This window comes from Ciconia boyciana, chromosome 1, assembly GCF_034638445.1.
Source record: "Ciconia boyciana chromosome 1, ASM3463844v1, whole genome shotgun sequence".
NCBI lineage: Eukaryota > Metazoa > Chordata > Aves > Ciconiiformes > Ciconiidae > Ciconia > Ciconia boyciana.
The window spans coordinates 217,432,453-217,453,688 of NC_132934.1; the positions used below are offsets into that span (position 1 = coordinate 217,432,453).

Sequence of the window (21,236 nt, forward strand, 5' to 3'; positions counted from 1 at the left end):
TTTTGTCCATCATTTCTGCATGCACAGGACAGACTTCGGTGAAGGCAATTATGACTGCACCAATGAATGGAGATCAGCAAGTTGAGGCCATAAATCTGGATTAAAGTTTATATATAATGAACGGAGAGAAACTTCAGCACTAATTGACCGCATATTATTTCCATTTCTAGTCTGAATGCAAGACCAACGCTACAGCCTAAAGTTAGCACAATTTGTGCTTTGAGCACAATCCGGCTTCGTTTAGTAATTGACAACAATGAGCCAAATGATGGCATAATCTATGTGCTATCAGCCAATGCAGGATCCTTCCTAGACTGTTCAAGAAGGTTTTTTTATTGTTTATTATTAAAATTAGCACTTCCATAGCACTTTAAGAGCTAATTCAGGGCTTCAAGAGGCCACTGGCCTGCTACCAAATTTCCTTCAGCAGCCAGGAAAGCCAAGCCAGTTACAGCAGAAACTCAAGCCTTTTTGAAGAGATAGCTTAGCCAACAGTGTCGTCATCCTGTGTCTGCAGGCTGTTCTGGTGTCTCTGCAGCAGCTCACAGCCATTGTCAGCCAGCAGCAGAGTAATACGAACGTTAAGTGTGACAGATTTACTGCTGTTGCTTGGGGCCCTGAGAGCTGCTGTGCAATTGTCCAACATCAGGTGAGTTGCATGCTGATGCCTGGGAAAGAACTGAAAAATCGAAGCAAACATTAGCATTCCTTACCACCCTAATATAGCTTGGAGGTGGAGATCCATGAAGCTGTTGTTCTACTTCCATTCTCGTATCGCCTGCTTTCTGAAATGGGGGAGACTAAGAGGAAACAAAATACTCTCCCTTCCTTTAAAACTTTAAGACGGTGGAATAGATACAAAAACATTAGCCATGTTCTGTAAGCTAAGGCCAACAAAAGCTGCATCCCTAATCAATCTAGGAAGAACCAGCAGGCAAAAATTCAACATGTCTCCTCTTCACTTGCTAGTTCCCAAGTTGCTGAACTTCGGGCTATTTGGGGTATTTCTTCAAGGCTTTTCAAGTCTGAAATAAAATTGTTTCCTCTTCTCCCCAAAAACACCCCTACCTTCTACCTTGGCTCTAAGATTTGAAACAATTCTAGCATACATCCCAAAGACCGCACAATGCAGTGGTCCAACATAATTTGACTTTACAACTTGGGAATGTGTTGTAACAACACATTTACTCTCTTTCAGCTTGCAGTAAGTTTGAGGCAATGCTTGAAGGTTCAGCCGAAGCACTTTCCTTTAAGACACACTGCAGTATCCTGCAACTGAGATATCCCTCTTGGTCATGAATTAGTCTAGCGATTTACTAGTTTATATAGCAAGTTCATTCCTGACTGCAGTCTTTAAAAAAACTGAAAGCTGGAGTGTAGTGACAGTTGTGCCTATTAAGCTAACATATGCTTATATTTACTTTAATGAAAGAGTCTCAATTTTATTAGACATTTGATACATGATTTTGTAGTTCTGTCATAGAAGCAAATAGATATTTGGAGTGTATCAGACACATCTGGATTTTTCATGTACAGAATTTTAAGCCATAAATACATCAATTAATTACAGCAGTCACATACTACAGCTACTTCTCACAAAAGAATTAAATGCCTATGGTCTTATTTGCCAGAACAACCTTAGTTTACAGTGAGACTAAATTTAAACTGAGAATTACTACCAGGGATTTAGAAAATAGAGCAGAACACTTCTGGCAATATGTGAGATGTAGGATCCTGGAAGTAAAATACCCAAACCTACTATTAAAGAAAAAAAAAATCCAAGACTTTCCTATTAAATACAAAAAATGGAACACACACTTCTTTATATCAGTCCAGAAATTAGATTATGGAGAGTGCCAGCCAGCTATAACATATTTTTTACATACCCCCTAAACCATCATTTGCTACATCTGCTTTCCCACAAGAAAAATTTTTCTAATTTATAATCATATACTCCCTTTCCCAATTTCCTCGGAAACCTATACCTACAATTTGTCAAAAGCAGATGTAGGGCGAGAGAAGACAGTAGGGAGTAAGAAGAGAATAAAATGCAAGCCTGACTTGTTCGTTTATGGCATTAAACCTCTACAAGAGCCAGTGCTGTAAGAAATTCAAACAAGACAGTGCTGTTGAAGCACAGAAACTTTCCATCATTCTTTCAAACAGTTTTGAATTGACTTACATGTGTAAGACTCAAATTAAGTTTCTGAATAATCAAGTCCATGTGGACACCGCAACACTGGATGCTTTGAGCTATTTGCAAATGGAGAAGAAAAAGAAAAAAAATATGTCTATCAGACTGGCAGCAGGGGAGGTGCTGGCCTCCAGTGTGAGGAACATTTAAAGGAGCTAGCTAGTATATAGATGACCTTCAATACGCACGGGGCATGAACGGAAGAGGAGAGTCTTAACGTGAAGCACAAACAATTTTTTCCAGAAATGAAGTCACAAAACCTGAGATGTCTCTAGTCCTCTTATTCCAATTCATAGATTTCACTCCAGCATTGGGATGGATTTACGGCTTGATTTTTTACTCAAAGAACAAATGTATTTGTGGCAAATAACCAAGAAAGGGGTTTTTTGTTCTTTATACTGGTGCTTATCAGTTTGTGATTACAGAAACCCTGCTGCAACAGACAGAATCACATTCAAGATGTTGTATATAGCAGAAAGGTAAATTATATGCAAATACAAATTTCTGAAGGGCATAAATATGTAAAGATGACTCCTACCAGGACAGTGGCACTGGTACAATCCAGCCTTTTGCTGATGTGTAACTTGCCAACAAATCTTAACATAAGAATTCTCCCTCTGAGACAGTGAGCGAGGCTAAGACTGGAGCCCACTGCACAACTGAAAAGGAAGATGCATAAATTCAGGTTGAATGGGTTACAGGCTCCACCCAAAAAGGGAAACAGCTGCTCTCAAGTTGATTGTGTTCTTCCAATCGCAGCCCACACAACTGATAAGGTGCTTGTGACAACTGAGCACAGGCCTTACCCACTGGAGGGAGAAGAAGCACCAGTCAATATTCAGGTGATTCATTTTTTTCAAGCTGCATACTGCTGAACTTTTTCCTGGAAGCCATCCCCAACCTCAAATCAAAGTTTACTTCCAAGAGAAGTAGAATTCTGTAGCTGAAGTAGAGAAGTGAGATCTCCCACCAGACAAAGGGATGGTCGTAATGCTTACGGAAGTATTCTGCAGCTTCTCAGTCATAGGTGCATTCCCCACCCTGCCCCGTTTTTAATTATCAAAGAGATTAGAGCATTTTCCCCAACGTGAGAGCTTTAATCCATTGTATTTGTTCTCAGTCAAAATGCAGTATTGACTTTCCCTGATGTGGTTAGGTATTTCTGAGCATTTTGGAGACATAACTGCATTCACTGAAATCTTTGCCTAGGCTGAAAAGATAAAGAAATTAGCAGCACTGTTATTATGGCCATATCCAGGATGAGGTCGTAACAAAAAATAAGGAAGAGTCCCAATGCCACTGTTCATAAAATCCTCCTTCTTAAACACTTTCAGGTATCTGTTAGAAAATTATTTAGCTAAGTGACATGCTCTGTTTTTCCATCAGCTCTAAATAAAGCCAGGAAAAGGAGAAGGACTAGGTTATGACTTCTAATCTAATTGAACATTGCTTCATCAACACGGTCTTTTACACGCTGTCACAAATAAAGAAGAATAAAGCTATTTTTGAAGTTCTGCACAGCTCTGTGTAACCTCTCTCCTAAGCAGTGCTCTGAAACCTAATTTAATCAAGAGCTAGCAACATGCCTATCACGCGTACACTGAAAATCTGCCACTGTAGGGGTGTTTTATTCCACAAGGCATATTAGGAAAGCTGAAGATAAGAGCAGCAGCAGCAGCCAACTACTAACCCTGCAGTTAAGTTAAAATACAAAAAACCCCCACCTCTCTCATGCTTCATGGATTGTTTCAACTTGTTATGACCCGTGCTGCTCCCTTCTACAGATTTTGGCAAAAGTCAGGCTTGTAAATTGATTCTTCTGATGACTAATTAGCCTCAGTTTCCATATAGCTTAGCACCACACAAGTAAAATGCCTGGGAACAGATTTGTCCGAAAGTCTGCTTCCACAGATCAAAATCCCTAAGGAACATCTCAAAAAAATTCAGATCCCAGTTTCCATCTCCATCGCTACTTCCCAGGAAGACACCACCCCACAATTCCAACTCACATGGTTTTTAGGCCAAGAGAGATGACACTTGTTATACTGTTCATCCATTTCAGTACTGCTTATTAAAGTATACAGAGGCACACAAGAGGTCTGATTACAGCTGATATTTATTTATGCTGGCCTTAGGCCACCTGGGTTTTCGTGTCCAAAGCCAAGGGGATGCCTGCCTTGCCTTGGCTGCCTATACAGTACGGAGAGCCAAGTCTTCCAGGTGGAAATCTTTCCCAGTTAGAAACATCAAGTTCAGCCACCACAGAAAAACAACCACACTTATCACTAGGCAAAGGGAAGTTTTAGCAGACAAACTTACTGATTTAAGAGCACAAGTCAGGCTAAGAGGAATCCTACTACCCATTCCACACTTGAGACAGTATTTCCACATCTGCTGGGAGGGAGTGATGGCAGCAGCAGTAGCAACATTAAAGTCTGAAAGTCTGCAACATGAGCCAGCAATTTGATTGCTAAGATACTCACAAGAAGAGCTACAACAAGGCACTGCAAGAGCATCAGGCTATTAGTGACAGGCTTTTCCTGCCACACACTCACCACTTTCTCAGAACGTGGCACTGTTCCTACCACATGAGCATACATAACTACAACATTTAGAAAGGCTTTGGTCACAGCTATGAGTTGGGATACTTCTGAGGAATGAACAGCAAAGGAAAAAGCTAGAAAGACTTAACAGTCAGTGCATATTTTAAGATTTTAAAAAAACAAAAATCTTTCGTATCTCCCCTTATCTCTAAATATGCATCTACCAGCACCCTAAAGGGAAGAGGGTAGCAGAGAGCAACTCTATTTCCATGCAGTCAGAACTGCAGAGGCTAGAAACTGAATCCTACTTACTGCACAGGTCCATTGGGTTCACTTCTTTCACGGAGATGAGGGTGGAAGTAGAGGAACCTAAGGGCAGTTCAAAAGGCAATACAGCTTTGTGTGGCTCACCTCTGGGTTTGTTAACAGATGCTGTACAACCCTCCAAAGTCAGACAGCAGCTGATAGCATGTTTTCTTCCTGCTTTCCCTCCTTTTCACCCCACCAAACATTTGGAAGCCTAAAGTTTGGAATCGCTGCTTATAGGAACTATACAATAGCAAAGTCTGACTGAGCTACTGGCTGTCAAGACGGGATACTCTGACACTGTTCAAGACTGACTTGTCTTGTGCTTCTCCTTAGCTGTGAACAGGTCAATGTACCCCTGAGATACACCTTAGCACAAAGCAGTTTAAGCCCATGAAAGCCTTGCTCACTCCATCATTCCCCACTCAGAGAGCTTATGAAAAACAGCTTCAAGTTGAGTGTAATTTCCATGTGTTAAAAATAGCTGCCCAAAAGCAGTTACTACATTTGGCACGTGCAATTCCACTGACTGTAGTCTCAGAGAAACTACTCTGAGGTACTAATGAGTTTTTCAACACCACAACTGCTTACACTGACTGCTTACTTTTGTCTCTATTTCTAGTTTCAGAGATCAACTTGTGTAAGTTCTGTTCATTCAGTAAGACTGCTGATAAAGATGAAAGAATTTAAACACACAAGCAACATAACTGTTAAAAGCTTCTTTCCTAAGATAGGTAGAGCTAAACAAAACCTGGTTTTGTATTGTGTCCCCATGTTTTAGTCTTGGTCACTTAAGATAGCTGATTTTACTAACATCTCAAAGTTTCAGACTGCAGACAAACACTACTTACATTTGTATTCTTAAATAATGTCTCTTCAGTGGTAAGACATGCACTCTTCTTTAAATGAACAGTTATATTACAAATGCAAATCCTGAAACAAAGCCTGTCACTTGAAGCATACCCCTGGCCTACGACAGATTATGAAATCTGAAGACGACGAGCACACTTAAGGTACTGGGACTTAAGACAATTTCTAGTAACTTATATTTCTACTTGTCATGTATCAACGTGCCCAAAGTTCAACAGTGCACTGCAAGTTTCTCTGAGCCCCCTAACCTAGAAAGTAGTAACTAGTTGCTAGTTCAGAAGTTGAGCTCTGGTCCTCCTCGGAGCAGTGTCTTGTCATGGGCAATCTTGGACCATTTCAAGTCACTGAACCTGGGCCATCATTGCTGCAGTGTGAAATACATGGAAATTTTTCGCTTAGTGTTATAATTTGGTTTGAAAAGTTGTGTTTACTTGTCCAGGGCACTGCAGCCAGATTTATTTGCTTATCACCAGAACTGCAAGAACCTGTCATTTTTAATGAAGGCACAGCCTGTGTGGTCTCTGGAGTCACTCTGGTTTTCAAGATTTAATCCACTAGATCAGATGCACATGTGGCAGTAGCAGAGGAAGCCCTTTAACACCTAGAAGTATTATTTAAATCAACCTCAGCCAGATTAGATATTAGCACCGTTACAGCAGTTGCCTGGAGCTGGTCTTTTACTCATCTCCAGCACTCAAATTGTACCAATATCAGATTTTGTTGTTGTTGTTAAAAAACAATATTTTTTTTAAACAAAAATACAACCAAAATGCTTTCAATTTGCACTAACTGTCTGGCTTAATAGCACAAACATGACATCCCATCCGCTGAAGGAATGGTTAAACCATAGAGAAAGCAGTTTTGACTAGAGAGATAAAAATATAGGAAGCAAAACTTCAAAGGGGCAGGTTTCACTAGTTCTTAGAGCACTTTTTGTCTCCAGGCAGAACTTGGGAGGATTTCAGGCACTCACAGACTTGGAGGCACAAAAGCAGGTCAATTGCTCTAAGTGTCACACTACCATGAAAAGCTGTTGTAGAATACAAGATATTACTTTTTGTGTTTAGGAATGGAAGTGAAGTTTTAACATACAGGATTTTAAGCCCTTTCTTTAGTGATGGCCAGCATACCCCATCTTCCCAACACCACTTAATACTGAAAGGTCTATTTTTCAAAGTTTAAAGAAAAGAAAGGATAGAAAACTAAGAGAATACTAAATATAAACCTATTCCCATTAGTGCTGCAAACGTGCTGAGAGCTTGATTACGGAGACATGTCCAGAACATGACCTCAGATGAATTTGGCCCATCCTGAGTGTTATGTGAAAGGTGAAACATGTTACTGTATAACCTATTACTACCAGCTACATAATATTTAGAAAGCCTTTAAGTGGCCTCTTTTCAGGAAATCTGACAACATGGCCAAGGGACAAAAACCTCAAAATTTTAGCTTTCCAGTTGGGGTGGTTAATTTTTCTTCGTTAGCCTTTTTAAAACAAATGGCTGGAAGAACATTCGTCATTTCCATATGGCATGAACAACTTATTAGCAGCACTATGTTTGCCTGAGGACCTTGTCCCTGCCCCAAAACAAGAAGGTTCATGAGCTGCAAAGGTGCTGAGAACTTCCTTGTGTAAAGCTAAGCTGTCTGGGTACTTAAACTTTTCCTTCTGCTTAATTAACTTGTAAATCCATGTAATTAAGCATCTGAGCACACAGGCACTATTTTAATCCAACATTCAAAAAATTTTCTACTGTTCACATACTCCAGCATTCCTAATTAATTTTTTTAATCAACATAATTTGAGCCAAGCACATGCTTTTCATCAAGGCCTATTCACAAGCTTCCTAAGTTTTAGCTATTCACTTCTTCTGAGAAGTTAAAAAAAAATTAAATCATTTCTTCCCCTAAAAGTAGTTTTGATAGCAGACAGAGATCAACCATAGAAGTTCTCATTTAGCAGTTTTTCAGGAGTTAAGGTTTGAGCTAGAACCTGCTCTCTCAATCAATTTTCACACTGTACAGCTGATCACAGTGGCTATGCCACACCTGGTACCATGGTACCATCAGAGTAAGTGGGATGCAGATACCACCCTCACCAGGACTTACTTCCTTTTTTGAGAAGTTTAAACAATGCCAGTACAAGCTGTTCTTCATATTCACATGTCTCATGAAAACATTAGGAAACCACATGTGCAGCTTGTGAATTTTTACGACAGACAAATATCGTATCATGAGAAAGTCTTCAAAATGTGGGATTTATGTGACCAGATGAAAACCTTTACAGTGTAGACACCTCCCTATTCTCTTTATAGCCAATGGACAGAAGCAGGCAGACAGCAATTCATTTCCTCCCAAAGTAAATGTCCTGTCAAATGAATAACAGCTCAAATTATGCCCATCTCTCTCTTCTGGTTGTAAGTGGAACATGCTCTCACAAAAACTATATTTGGAAAGAGTTCACAGGCTAGTTACTCAAGCCTGGACTCCTGGAGGAGGTGGCAAACCAAACTGCTCGGTAGGAGAAAAAGGACACCTGGCAAAAAGAGACTAGAGATTATTTTAAAAGAAATAAATGCTATCAACAGTCTTTTGAGCTAGATATCAAAGGTAAGCAGCAGTAGAGAAAGCGTACCTGTAAAAAAGCAGAGTTAACGTGAGAGGGAATAGAAAGGGTTCAGGACTACACAGAGGACTTTGCCTCAGTTCCCAAATAACTTTCCTAGCTAGGAAAGAAACAGGTAAAAATAGCACCTAGGTATGGCCACAATTATAACTTCTAACTTTTGCTGGAACTAGACTATGCAATATATACTCCTTGATAGGGTATGTAGAATCCACTGAAACATAATCGGCAGCAGGCGTGGTTCTGAGGACCGGAAAAAACCTTTCCTTTTAGGACAAAACAAAAAGAAAGGAGGATGTCTTAGCTCAGAGGCAGAGCTAAACAGGAGCTACACTCAACAGCGTGCCTAGAAACTGTAAGAGATAGTGCCTGGACTCTCACCTTCCCAAGACTGAGCAAAGCACATGGCTTCAGTAATCAGGTTTCAAAACAGGACTGGTGAGCATCCAGTAAGGGGAGCTTTATCAAAGCTGACATCTTCATTTCTTGTCAGCTTTATGATAGGCAGTCAGACACTTTCAGAAGAACCACCACAGTTCAGATTAGACAGGGTTAGACAGGGCTCCAGTTGGTCAAGTTCATGACCAGCTGGTATAATAGTGAGTGTTTTTTCTAGAGCGTGCTTCATACTACAAAAAAGTACAAAGGAAACATGAAAGAAAAAAAAACGCATGAACAAAGCAACTGGGATGACCGGCACACATTTTCTTCTTTCTATTTAACAAAGACTTGATGCTAGATAGTATAAGAGTTCTCTTCTAATGGACCGCGCCAGAATACAACCAGAACTTCTAACACGCCCCCTGGTTGTTTTCCACTAAAAGTACAGAAGACGACATTTAGAAAGCAGCCTTTAGTTTAAATATGCTTTACAGAATCAAGAAACAGCGCATTTAAATTTTAAGAGAGCTTATAAAATAAAGACTTCTGAATAAGCAACCTAGAGTTAACTTTTCCTACCACTTCCTTCACTATAGAATATAAAGCTAATGCTTCATACAGGCAACAGTGACACCTACTGTTAACACTACCAAATGGATTCAACTTTTACAACTGATAAAACCAAATGTGTTTTTCCAAAGATTTTTGAAAGCGTATTAAACATTTCCTTTTCAAGGGTTTCCTCTGTAGCACATCTATTGCTATTGCTGCAGAACTGAAGTTATCAACCTGTGTTTTAAAGTGCATTTTAAATACAAATTTCTCAAAACCAACCTCCTGACAGTGTTTAAAACCTCTATTATATTTCCCCACAGCTAACAGTCTTGAACGATTATAATTAAAGCAGATCTGAAAAAGGCCTTCTTGTTTACCTTCATACTAGCATTTCATGTTTTTCATCACCAGAGACACCTAAGTAACCACCGAAAAGTGCAGTTACCGTACCTTTCTTATACCATACATGTGTTGGAGTAACTGGCTCCTGACTATGCAGTGCCTCTTTTCTGGATTACAAGGGAGAATTATGCTAAAGGTAAATTTGATTCAGTGGTTCAACATTAAAAAGAAACCACCACAAAAAACCCCACACACACACATTTAGGTGTGTAGCTGTTTCGTTTCAGCTACAGCATCATTCTAGCAAGTTAAGTTTTGGCAAATTGCTTTCTTCCCCATTGCTTTATTTAAATAAATTTTATTTTTGTTGAGGAGAACAGAGTAGGGGCTTCCCACAGAAGCTCTCCAACAGAGAAGCTCCATGATTTCAACATTCACAAGGCAAGTCCATGGGCTAGCTCCGCAGCCACCTCTAGTTCAGAGCACTCAAGCGCCCACATTGCAGAAGCCTAGAGACCACCAAGGAACGTACATCAAGGCCCATCTCCTTGCTACCAGCAGTAAATCAGCACTACCTAGATATCTCCTTTGCACGTTCCAGTCCAGAAGGTTTTTTTTTTATATATATTTGGAAGGGCTCCTCCCACACACACTAAAGAAGTTACAATAGCTACACAGAATATTCTCAAAAACCTTACCTAAGCAAAGAGAAGACATCGTAAGAGTTACGAACACAGTTCTGATCCACCTGGAGAAGACTATTCTTCAGGGTACCTGAGTGATCCTTAAGGCAAAGAAAGAATGTTAATTTAAGAATCTTAATTTAAGAATCAAAAATTTTTCCATCTTGACTAAAAGCATGCACTTTTGGTGGGAGAACAAATGACCTTGCATTTCACATATTTTAAATCTGTCGTCATACAGTTTTATGTATGGTAGGTAGAAACAATTTAAGACAGCAATAACACCAAGTTCAAGTCTGGCCTACAACAACACTTACCTATAAAGATGTTAATGGCCTAAAGATGTTAACACTTTATCTGTGTTCTAGACATGGAGTGTGTTTTCTTGGACTTTATAACCCATTACTGCACAAATTTTATGCACAGAAATACTGAAGGATGCAATTTACAGTATTGCCAGGCTTCAGCTTCATATCTGAGAGCCTATTCAGTAGCGTGCCAGAGATGTACAAGACCACGAGATAAAGCTCTATTCTTTATCCATGCTGTAATATGTTTAAAAGATCAAAGCAATTTTACTTTTGAATGATGTGAACAAGTTTCTAGAAGTTACAAAAAAAACATTGTCATTCTTAAGAGACCAAAGTGTACATTCTGCACAAGAGGCATCAAAACAGTAACAGACAAACAGCAATTCTTCGTGCTGCAAAGGTCAGATACCAAGGTTTTCCACATCAGGCATACTCACACAAATTCCTAGAAACGCCACAAACTCAGAACTGTTTCTCCACATGATAAAGCAAATTCTAAGTAGGTCAAACTACCTGGCAGCATTGTCAGAAAGTTTATGGACTGTAGGAAAAAAGGCATTTGTTTTCGTGTATGAAGTAGCCCCAGCTGGTACACGCGATCAGCTAATTTTCCAACAGTGATACAGATGTACTCTGAGTACCACAATCCCTGTCTGCGTATTCTTTCCTGCCTCAACAAGCTATTTCCATACAGAAGATGTTGAAATGCAGAGTTACATGTCAACATCTATTGACACAACTGTTAGCCACAGGCCATGCAGCAGACATTCCTTTCCACCAAAAATAAGGTTCCACCTAAATAATCATGAGATCTATACACTACATTATGCATCATATTGCAATAGAGGCACCATATCAGCAGCTGTCTCAGCTCCTCATTTCCATTCTCAAGATGTTGGATCCTACATGCTGAAATCCATACACACATCCCCTGAAAAACATACCAAAATAAAAGACATCTTAATGCCTAAATGAGCTAGGATGGTGCAAAACTGAAAATGTGCAACTACCAGCATCACCATTTTACACCATGGAGTTGATCTCGTTTCAAGAAACACTGCCTTCAGAAAGTGAGGAGCAAAATTTTTCAGAGAACGAGTGGAATGGCCTAGAATAACTAGTTTCAGGAGGGAAAGAATTTGGAGCAGCAATATATTTTAGCCTTTTCTTTTTCCCCTGTACTACAGCATGTTGAAAGGAAATTCCCAAAGAGTCAAACACCAAGTGGTCTATACAAACTGTTCTACCCTGAGGAAACTTGCAGAATGTGCAATGGAAGGGTTTCAGACTTAGTTTGCCCTTTGAAAGGGGAGTTTGCCTACTTCTCTGCCACAGCATTTATTAGATACAGGCACATGTATTTGTAAACACACAAAAAGGCTTTGCTTGTGTGAAGTGGCCAGGATCTAGCTGCTAAAAAAAAAAAAAGCACGTATGCAGGGAAAGACTCTACCTGCATTGAGGAGACCACATACTGTAGAGAGATGCAGCTTTCCAAAGACAAAGGTCTTTCCTGCTTGACAGTTGACAAAGAAGCTGCAATCAGTATCCCTGAAGAATATAATTTGTTCTTCTGTTCCTCCATACCCCTGCCCACAGCCAAATGCTCCGAGTTATGGAGAGCTGTATAGACTAGTTCTGGTTTTATTTCTTTAAGGAGACAACAGAAAGCTAGTCATTAACTAAAAGCTATACTTGCTTCCCTAAAGGCACTTTCTGAAAAGATATCACTGCAAGAGCAAGTCTTATTGATTAGCAGCAGCAAGCATAAAATAGTTGAAAGAAAATTTGAAAGCCAGGAAGGCATTGAGGAACCAGAGAAGGAGAAACCTGGTTTTAAGAAAGCCAGTATAGCACCCAGAACTGATTTTGCTGCACCTGGGTAAAAAGTGGTTTTACACACAAGCATGCATTCTCGGACAAAACCAAGCAGATTCAGAAAACTGCTAAAGTATTGGGAATATTTTAAGTCCACGTTGACAGCCTGAAAAAAATCTCTGAAGTTCGCACCTATCCTATTCAAACATCGGTCCAGTTCAAGTGAATCCAAATAGAGTTTCAGTGTACGATTGCTAGAGATGAAACTAAGAGAGGAACAAGTGCTTCACTGGCCCCATGCCAGAAAGGAAACAGGAAAATAAATTGGACATGGTTGTGATGAAAGCAGCAGCATCCTGCTGAAATCTTCTGGCAAAATTGCTGCACAATTTACTACAAAATAATAATAAAAAAACTTGAACAAATACAGAAGTTGGAGGTACAATTATGTGAAAGTCAAATGTAGTTAAGAACAAAGCAGCTATATCGACAGCACACACTTGTATTTACACTGAGAAGAAAAGCTGCAAATGCTAGAAGAGTTAGATGAGCACTGTCAGACACCTACAGTAAAGCAGTAATACCCTCCAGGGCTCAGAAGGCACGCGCAAAGGCTTTTGAAACCTTACTTTCCAACTTTTTTCTTACCATGAGCTAAGTATCCATTGCAGCAAGAAAACTGCAACTTGAGTATTACCCAAACAAAACTGGGTTGCTGCTAGACAGAAGAGATGGAAGAAAGGTAAAATTCCAAATACCTAAATATCACCAAGGATACCAAATTTAAAGGCTTTCTGACATTCAGTAGGAAAAAAAAAAAAGTGAAGAGTGATTAACAATTCTGAGGCCCTGGATATGGTTCTTTTCTCTTAAGACAATAACTGCTATACTGTGATTGCCTTGCTTACCTAGAATTTCTCCACCAGTATTGCTGCTAGTTTTCTGCTTTGCTCCTTTATGACAGGAGCTTCCTACAAAGCACGTATTTTGAGCACAAACCTGCATTTTCAAGATTACCTTATATGCAAGTGGGCTTGAAGGTTCCAAAACAGCAGCTAAAGTACATTACCTAGTGAAGCTGTAAGCTTCCAGTGGTTCCATTTTAAATTAAACAATTTAGCAATTAGAATATTCCTATCTGGGCATGTTGCTCTTGCTGATTTTGTTTACCAGGGAGATATCCATTTAATCAATAAATCTACAATTTTCATCAATAAAAACAATAGCTGTGACAATCCCTAAAGTTCCTGCCCTACTTCAGTTTATTGTGCTACAATAGCTTTAAGCTCCCACCTCTCTTATTGCAGGTAATTTCACCGGATAGAAAATGGGAATTTGCATTTAGCTTCAGATGGATCAAGCAATGCTCAGAAGTACATCTACAGTGTGTTTCAAAACTCCGAGTTCATGAAGTATCGCCAGAATGGTTTAGTCAGCTTCCAACAATTTTCTTATTTTGGCTCATAAGTGGTCTTAATTAATGACAAAGACATTTAATTCACTAATAAAATGCACTTTATTGTAAGACTCCATAAGTCTACTTCGGCAATTAATTCATAGTCCAAAAAATTACTAAAGTAACAAGAGGGTGGGGGGCACCAGGGAGTACCATACCTTAATTTTGTCCATACTGACATGTGCAAAAATAGAGGACACTTCCAACATTGACTGAAGTGTCTTTGTGCACACGCTTTTCATTAGATTGCAAAATGGTATTTGTATGCATCTAATTTCATAACGAGGTTTCATATGTGCCAGTGCAAAGAAACTAAAAACAGCTATTCCATCCATGTATTATCTCAAAAATTGAGGCTTAAGACTAAGATGTCTTCAAGTATTACAAAGACCACAACCACAAAGAAAAAAGAACCTCCAGAGATTAGAAAATACCCACACAACCAAGCAGAAAAGGTATTGTATTGCAGTTTCCACAGGATCAGAGCCACACACCTGACACCAAAAATCCCTTCCTACAGAAGATTTCAGGTGGCGCTTCATAAATAATACTTAGTATAACCATCAAAGTGGGAATGTATAATATTTAGGATATCCAGCATTGACAGGAAAATTATAAAGCAAGACCAACTAAGAACAGAAATACCCCTTAGGTGCACACAGCTTCTGAAGGTTACAGGACAAGTTTGCTTGTGCCAACTAGTTTGGCTTGAATGGCAGATAAGTCACTTAAATACAGAAGGTATGTACTATACAAGAAGAGATTTAGGTCAAGGAACTGACAAAGAAAGCAATCGGAAGCTACAGAGCAGGGTGACAAAATAAATTTCTAGCTCCTGCAGCCAGAAAGAGCTGAATAAATTACAGGGAAGGACAAAGAAGGAGATTATTTGTGCTCTACATAGGCTACGACTGTATTTGCAAGTTAGCTACAGAGCACGTATAAGAACCAAAACAGAGATGTACTTTTAAATCTTGTGAGCTAGGAAGCAAGTTCTGACAACAATCAATCAGGAAAGAGGACAGCGTTACCATCATTGAATTCAGGCCCAGATTATCAATACTGAAATCATGAAAAACTAGAATTGCATCCTGCTTCAGGAAAACAGAGTTAACAACAGCAGGAAGCAGAATCTGAGCTGTGTACCAAACCACCTACAATTTGAAGGATAACCATCAAAATATCAAACAGTTTGGAGGCTTGCATACAGCCAGAGAGTTTTGCACACAGGGCCACCTTGTCCCTTGCTCCACTCTCCCCACATATGAACAGCCACCCGAGTTGTTGACAATAAAGCCATTGCTTCCATTCAAATCCCCACAAGACTGGACTTGCTGGTTGCAGCTAACGCAGAAACTGTAGCTGTGTGTCAAGAGTCATTTTCTCTCCAGCCAAGAACTCCTTATACAACCTATCTATACCACAGTACTGTCACCAGCAATTTGGGATTAAAAAAACCTGTCAGCTGTGCTATTTACATTAGGTAAGTTTAAACTTTTTCATCATCAATGTAGTAATCAGCATTGCCATATAATTAATCTGGCTGCAGTCACAATATTGGCTGAACAAGCACATATACAGAGGAGCCTTTGGAAAAAAACCATGGGGTGAAACAGTTGCAACTCAGAGCAAATAAATAGCTTCCCATTTAGAAGCTACAAACTCTGGTTTTAAAAGTGAGAACCAAAACTTAATGTGCTGTTGTATTTGCCAAGAAAATGAGTCTTAACAGCCACACCATTTTCAAAATGTTCTATGTTTGAATGAAGTGTCTGCCTCAAAGAATAAAGTCAAGGCTTATTTTCAGTAACCAGGCTTTTCTTGGACTTAAAATGCTATGCTTTAAGTCTTCCCAGAACAGCTCAGGTGTCCATGCAACAGAGGTGAGATAACAGTTCTTATCTGTCATGTCAAAAAAGTATTTCTTCTCAAAACTAAGCATTTTAAGGTTCTGAGCACCCAAGTGTGAAAATTTAAGTTTAGAAGTTGAATTTCAGCTTGTCACCAGCACTAACAAGCCAGAACAAATACGAGACACCCTTACCTTCTGTTCAAATGAAGCTCCATAATAACCATCATTGAGACCAAAAATAATCTCATTTGGGTTTCTTGCGTGTATCTGTAAGAAGAGAAGAAAACAAATCATTTTACAGTCAGCTTACTATGACTTTACGCCACAAACGAGCATAAATTGCTCTGTTTGATAGTCAAATGCAGTTTTTCAGCACCTGTAATTCTAGACACACATATGAAACTTCAGAGAAAACTGAATTTAACCATAGAAAACGCATTTGCTTCACAGCTTTAATAACAGTCACTGAGTATATTCAGCCATTCTACCTTGAAATCAGAAACACTGGCCAGAGCATCTTTCCTACTGTTGCATTTCCAGCTGACAAAAATAACTAAGAGATCAGGAAACTAATGAAAGAGGTAAGTCTCAAGGGTAATTAGCTTTCACATGATATTACCTAAAATGATACTCAAAATTAGGCTTTTGTGGTCATAGTAGACACAAAATTAGTGTTCAGTATTATAGCTAATATCCTGCTATTAATGTAAATAACATTATTTCAAATAAAACCATGCACTAGACCATTTATTCTGTCCAGTAAAAACAAATGGAAAGAAAGCCACAATATGAAGGGTACTGGGTTTGGCTGTGATGGGGTTAATTTTCTTCACAGCAGTCCGTATGATGCTGTGTTTTAGATCTGCAACTAAAACAGTGTTGGTAACACACCAGTGCTTTAGCTATTGCTGAACACAGCATCAAGGCCTCCTCTGTTTCTCACTCTGCCTCCTCAGCGAGTAGGCTGGGGGTGTGCAAAAGCTTGGGAGGGGACACAGCTGGGACAGCTGACCTGAATTGACCGAAGGGATATTCCGTACCATGTAACATCATGCTTAGCAACAAGAAACAGGGGTCAGTCTTTGCAAGGTAGCTGTTGCTTGGGGACTAGCTGGGCATCAGTCTGTTCGTGGGAGGTGGTGCGTGACTACCTTTGCATCACTTGTGTGTTGTTCTCTTCCCTCCGTCTGGCCCTCCCCGGCATTTTTTTTTTTTTTTTTGCTTTCAGTTATTAAACTGTCTTTATCTCAACTCACGAGTTCTTCCTCAGTTTTGCTCCTCTGACTCTCTCCCAGCCCACCAGTGCAGGGGGTGCTGGCCAGGATCAATGCATCATGTGAAGCTAGAGCAGTCATTCCCTATAAAGCTTTCTTCCCAGGTTTTGAAACATCCCAATTTAAAAAAAAAAAAAAGTTTTAAAGTGAGAAATAAACTATGAACTATTCTAAATAGATCCTATGAATTAATCAATCAAAAAGTGCCCACTGGAATTAGGACAACCTATTTGATTCAAAAGGCACTGTATTTTTTGGTGGTTTTAATATTTATGTGATACGGGTTTCTTTTTGAGCCACTTTTACTGTAAGTTCCACAACACAGAAAACACCTCACTTTTCACCTCTTTCAGAAGGCTACTAGTAAGAAACAAATACCAGAATTAACACAGATCTTATACAGTAAGCTCCTTGGACTGAAGATCTTTGATGGGATGTCATTACCATGAGAATGGATTAAAACTAAGATACACAAACAGTATGATCTATGTTCATTTAACATTCATAAACATTATTCATAACAAACATTCATGATCCATGTACAATCATACTGCTATTTCCTTGAACCAAGGCATTGCAATTTAAAGCACCAAGTGCTAGCAGTATCATTTAAGAGACTCAGCAAACAATGGTAGCTTAAAATATTCAGCTAGTCAAGATTTAAAGCTCTGAAGTAAGCTAACATGAATCTCTCCAATCAAACTTTAAAATACACCCTTGAAATGCATTCATTTCCTTTCTTAGCATTCTATATATTTGTTCATCCAGATGTTTTGTTTCCATAAGATAAAAACTGTTTTCACATTACCTGCTGGCCCAAGTACTTTAACCCATCTAGGTTGACCTTCCATTCAATCAAAAGCTGAAAGTGCTCCTTCTTGCCACCCCAAATCCTCACAACAAAACAAGAGACAGAGGTATCAAGACGATCAGGCATTATTCCAAAGTCGAGACTCCTCCATGTCGGATTCTGTAGGTATTCAGAGAGCGATAAAAATAACTCAAACAAGCTGAAAGTAGTCCTAAAACTGGCAATTCAGAATGTAGCAGAGTCCATGTCAAAGATTAAAAAAACCTTAAGAATAATGAACACCAGCCATTTCAAGGTTTATACAGAGTTGACGCCAACAGGCTCTGCTGCTTCCTTATTCTGTTTTCTAGAGATAATTCCTGGGTTAAAAGCTACATGCTGTAAAGTACTTCAGAAACTCAGAGTGGGCTCTCCTTCCTTCCATTATAAGAAGTTGAAGAATTTACTTCAGAATTTACTAATTCAGTTTAGCCAAATCAGGAACTTTAAAAGTGGAAGTAACATTCCTTTCCAAGTTATAATTCAGCTTCTGAAAACTAGAGTATAGCTTACATTTTAAATTTAACTTTTGCAATGCTGATCTATTCCCCAATAATTAAGTTTGCATAATTTATTAACAGGTTTGTTCACATTCTTCTCCTTGACTGGTGCTGATGGCAATCCTCAAATGTTGTCACTAAGAGCGCCTCTTCACTCCAAGAGATCAGACTTGCATCTCAAGCTCTACAGAAGCAGCATACATTAAGCTAAACTGCAAACATCTATTCCACTAGAACTCAGATTTGCAAACATGAAGCATTCCAAGAACTTGCACTCACCTCTGATAACATTTAAATTTAAGATTTATGGAAACTGTTGTAATTAGGCCAAGCTGCAACCAAACCAAGTCAATCTAACACTACTAGTGGCAAGAGCCAGATACCAACTTTAGGACTTCCACAGGCCATAAATCACAGGGTGTCCAAATGCAGAAATGGGGAAGTGCTTTTTATACATATCTCCCTCCTCACCTGCAAACAGAAATCGTAGCTCCTCCAAAACAAAAGCAAAAGGTAGGAACCCACCATCCCATGAAAGAACAAGCCTTTCATTCTAGTGCATAAGCAGCTTGGAACAGGCCAAGCATCTCTGAACTGGTATTAGGCAATTTAGAATAAGATGCCTCTGAAAAGAAGGGAGGGGCAAAGTTACCCAGTAAGTATTACAGAAGGAATGCATTAATCAAGTTCTCCTAAGGAGAAGGGATATTTAGTAGCTATTCAGACACAAGAATAAAAGGCCATTAAAATACCCATAGATGATGCACAGAATTTGCTCAAGACATCTTTTATTTAGATTTTTGTCATTCCATCTCATATTTCCTTTGGTTAGATTCCCTTTTTGTTATTCCTTTTCCTGATTTAGAATAGGCAGAACTGAAAATCCTCAAGTCTCAAGGAACTTGTCTCTTGGACAAGTTAACACCCTTGGGGACGTAGACAGCTTTTCCTCCGTTCAGGGGGTTTTCAAAGCGTTTAGAGCCCTGTGTGCTATATAAATGGTGCAGTTCTACATTGTTAATACAGGCATTAAAAAGTCTGTTTAGCAGGTTTTCAAACTCCCTTACCCAACACTTGCAACATCCTACTCCCACAAGAGACCTACCCCTTCTCAGTTGTGATAAACTGTTCAGTTCTGGTCCCTTCATTGATCTGAACTGGAAAATTTAGAAACTCTTAAGACGTTTTCAAACTTCAGTTTCTTAAAGCTATTAGCTCTTCACAGAATATAAATGTTTATATATGCAGGTACATGTTCCTTACTGCTCACCTATACAACAAAAATGTCTTCAAAGAAATAATTGGTATATTCTGCAACAGCGTGACTCTCCCTTTATTTGGGGTGTTGCAAGCAGGGCCTCTACTTCTACACCAAGGTTGCTGAACTGCACAGCATGAGCTTCTAATGAATCCGTACACCCAGCAAAGTAATATACAAGTGCTCCTTGAATAAGCAATTCACAGACATTTAAATAAAAGCAGCTATTTCTGTTGCTAACACCATCAAGAACAGCAAAAAAAAAAAAGAGGTGAACTGTAAACAAACCTGAGTTATGATGCATACAATTCTCAGATACTGAAAGAAGTTAAACCAGTAAAAATCCAGCTAACATTACTTTGCCTGTTTGCTGTTCTCAATATTGAAAATAGATATATATTGTAAAGCCTAACCTGAGCACTGAGCAGTTTTCACATGAAATTGCCCTACCCTTGGAGTGTTTAGTCCTGTCTGCAGGAGTACCAACAGACTATTGCTCCACAGCTGTTAAAACGAACATGCATTTCTACTATTCAGTAACTCGCTATTCCAACCCTTGTGAAAAGAACCTGAAAAGGAGAACAACATGATGCTCCTAACAGAACTGGAGAGTGGAAATACACATTTAACAGTTGTGGTATTCAGCAGAGAAATCAATACACTGCAGTAACAATACAATTTTAAAAATAAAGTTTTTCCGTATTAAAAAAAACTTACCAGAGAATTCTTGATCACCTCACTCTTATAAAATTCTAAAGAAAAATAAGTAAAAAAAAAAACCTTTAGATTAGCTTAAACACTGATACAAATCTTAGTATTTGAAATACAAAAAGCTAAAATAAGTAACACTCATGAAAGACAAATGCTAGTGGGTCTAGTTTATCAGTAACAGATTCATGAGAAAGACTTTAAAATGCAGTCATGCTTTTGACTAAAAGTACTCATTCACACTTAATTATTAGAAGTAATTATTTAAATTTAGCATTTCATCTAAAGATATTCACCCAAGATAATCCTCAAGATTTACTGAGGCTTTGGTTTCAGGGGAAAGAACGTGCCTCAGTACTTTACAATATTTGGATGACATTTGGGAAGTGACTAGTTTGTCATAGGACATCTTCCTGGAGGAGTGCAGTACGAATAAACTAATTGCACTGCTTTCCTGAAGAGCAAGGGTGACCTGTTCCAGATGCTTAGAAAGCGAACAGCCAAATTACTTCACAGAGGTGCCAAGAACCCTGTATTTAAATGGAAATAAGCAACTGCTGACATATGGACCTTCACTTTCCCAGCCAAAATAAGAGTCTTTAGGTAGACAGCTCTGGAGGCTGGAATACAGATTTTGTACAGTATCTGTCAGTCCATTGGAGTCCAAGGATAAAGCTTTGATGCAGTGCAGAGCAGGCCTGTACACCAA

The 21,236-nt window shown here is 39.1% G+C and overlaps 1 protein-coding gene across 1 annotated transcript in view; it reads right to left on the reverse strand.

Annotated features, from left to right (window-relative positions):
- The window catches only part of UVRAG (UV radiation resistance associated), a 97,445-nt gene that overhangs the window by 58,469 nt on the left and 17,740 nt on the right, over window positions 1-21,236 (reverse strand). The window contains exons 3-6 of the mRNA XM_072850926.1: window positions 20,537-20,571; window positions 18,020-18,181; window positions 16,130-16,204; window positions 10,516-10,601 (exon numbers count right to left, since the gene is read on the reverse strand). Coding sequence (XP_072707027.1) covers window positions 10,516-10,601; window positions 16,130-16,204; window positions 18,020-18,181; window positions 20,537-20,571 — 358 coding nt within the window. The remainder of the gene's footprint in view (window positions 1-10,515; window positions 10,602-16,129; window positions 16,205-18,019; window positions 18,182-20,536; window positions 20,572-21,236) is intronic.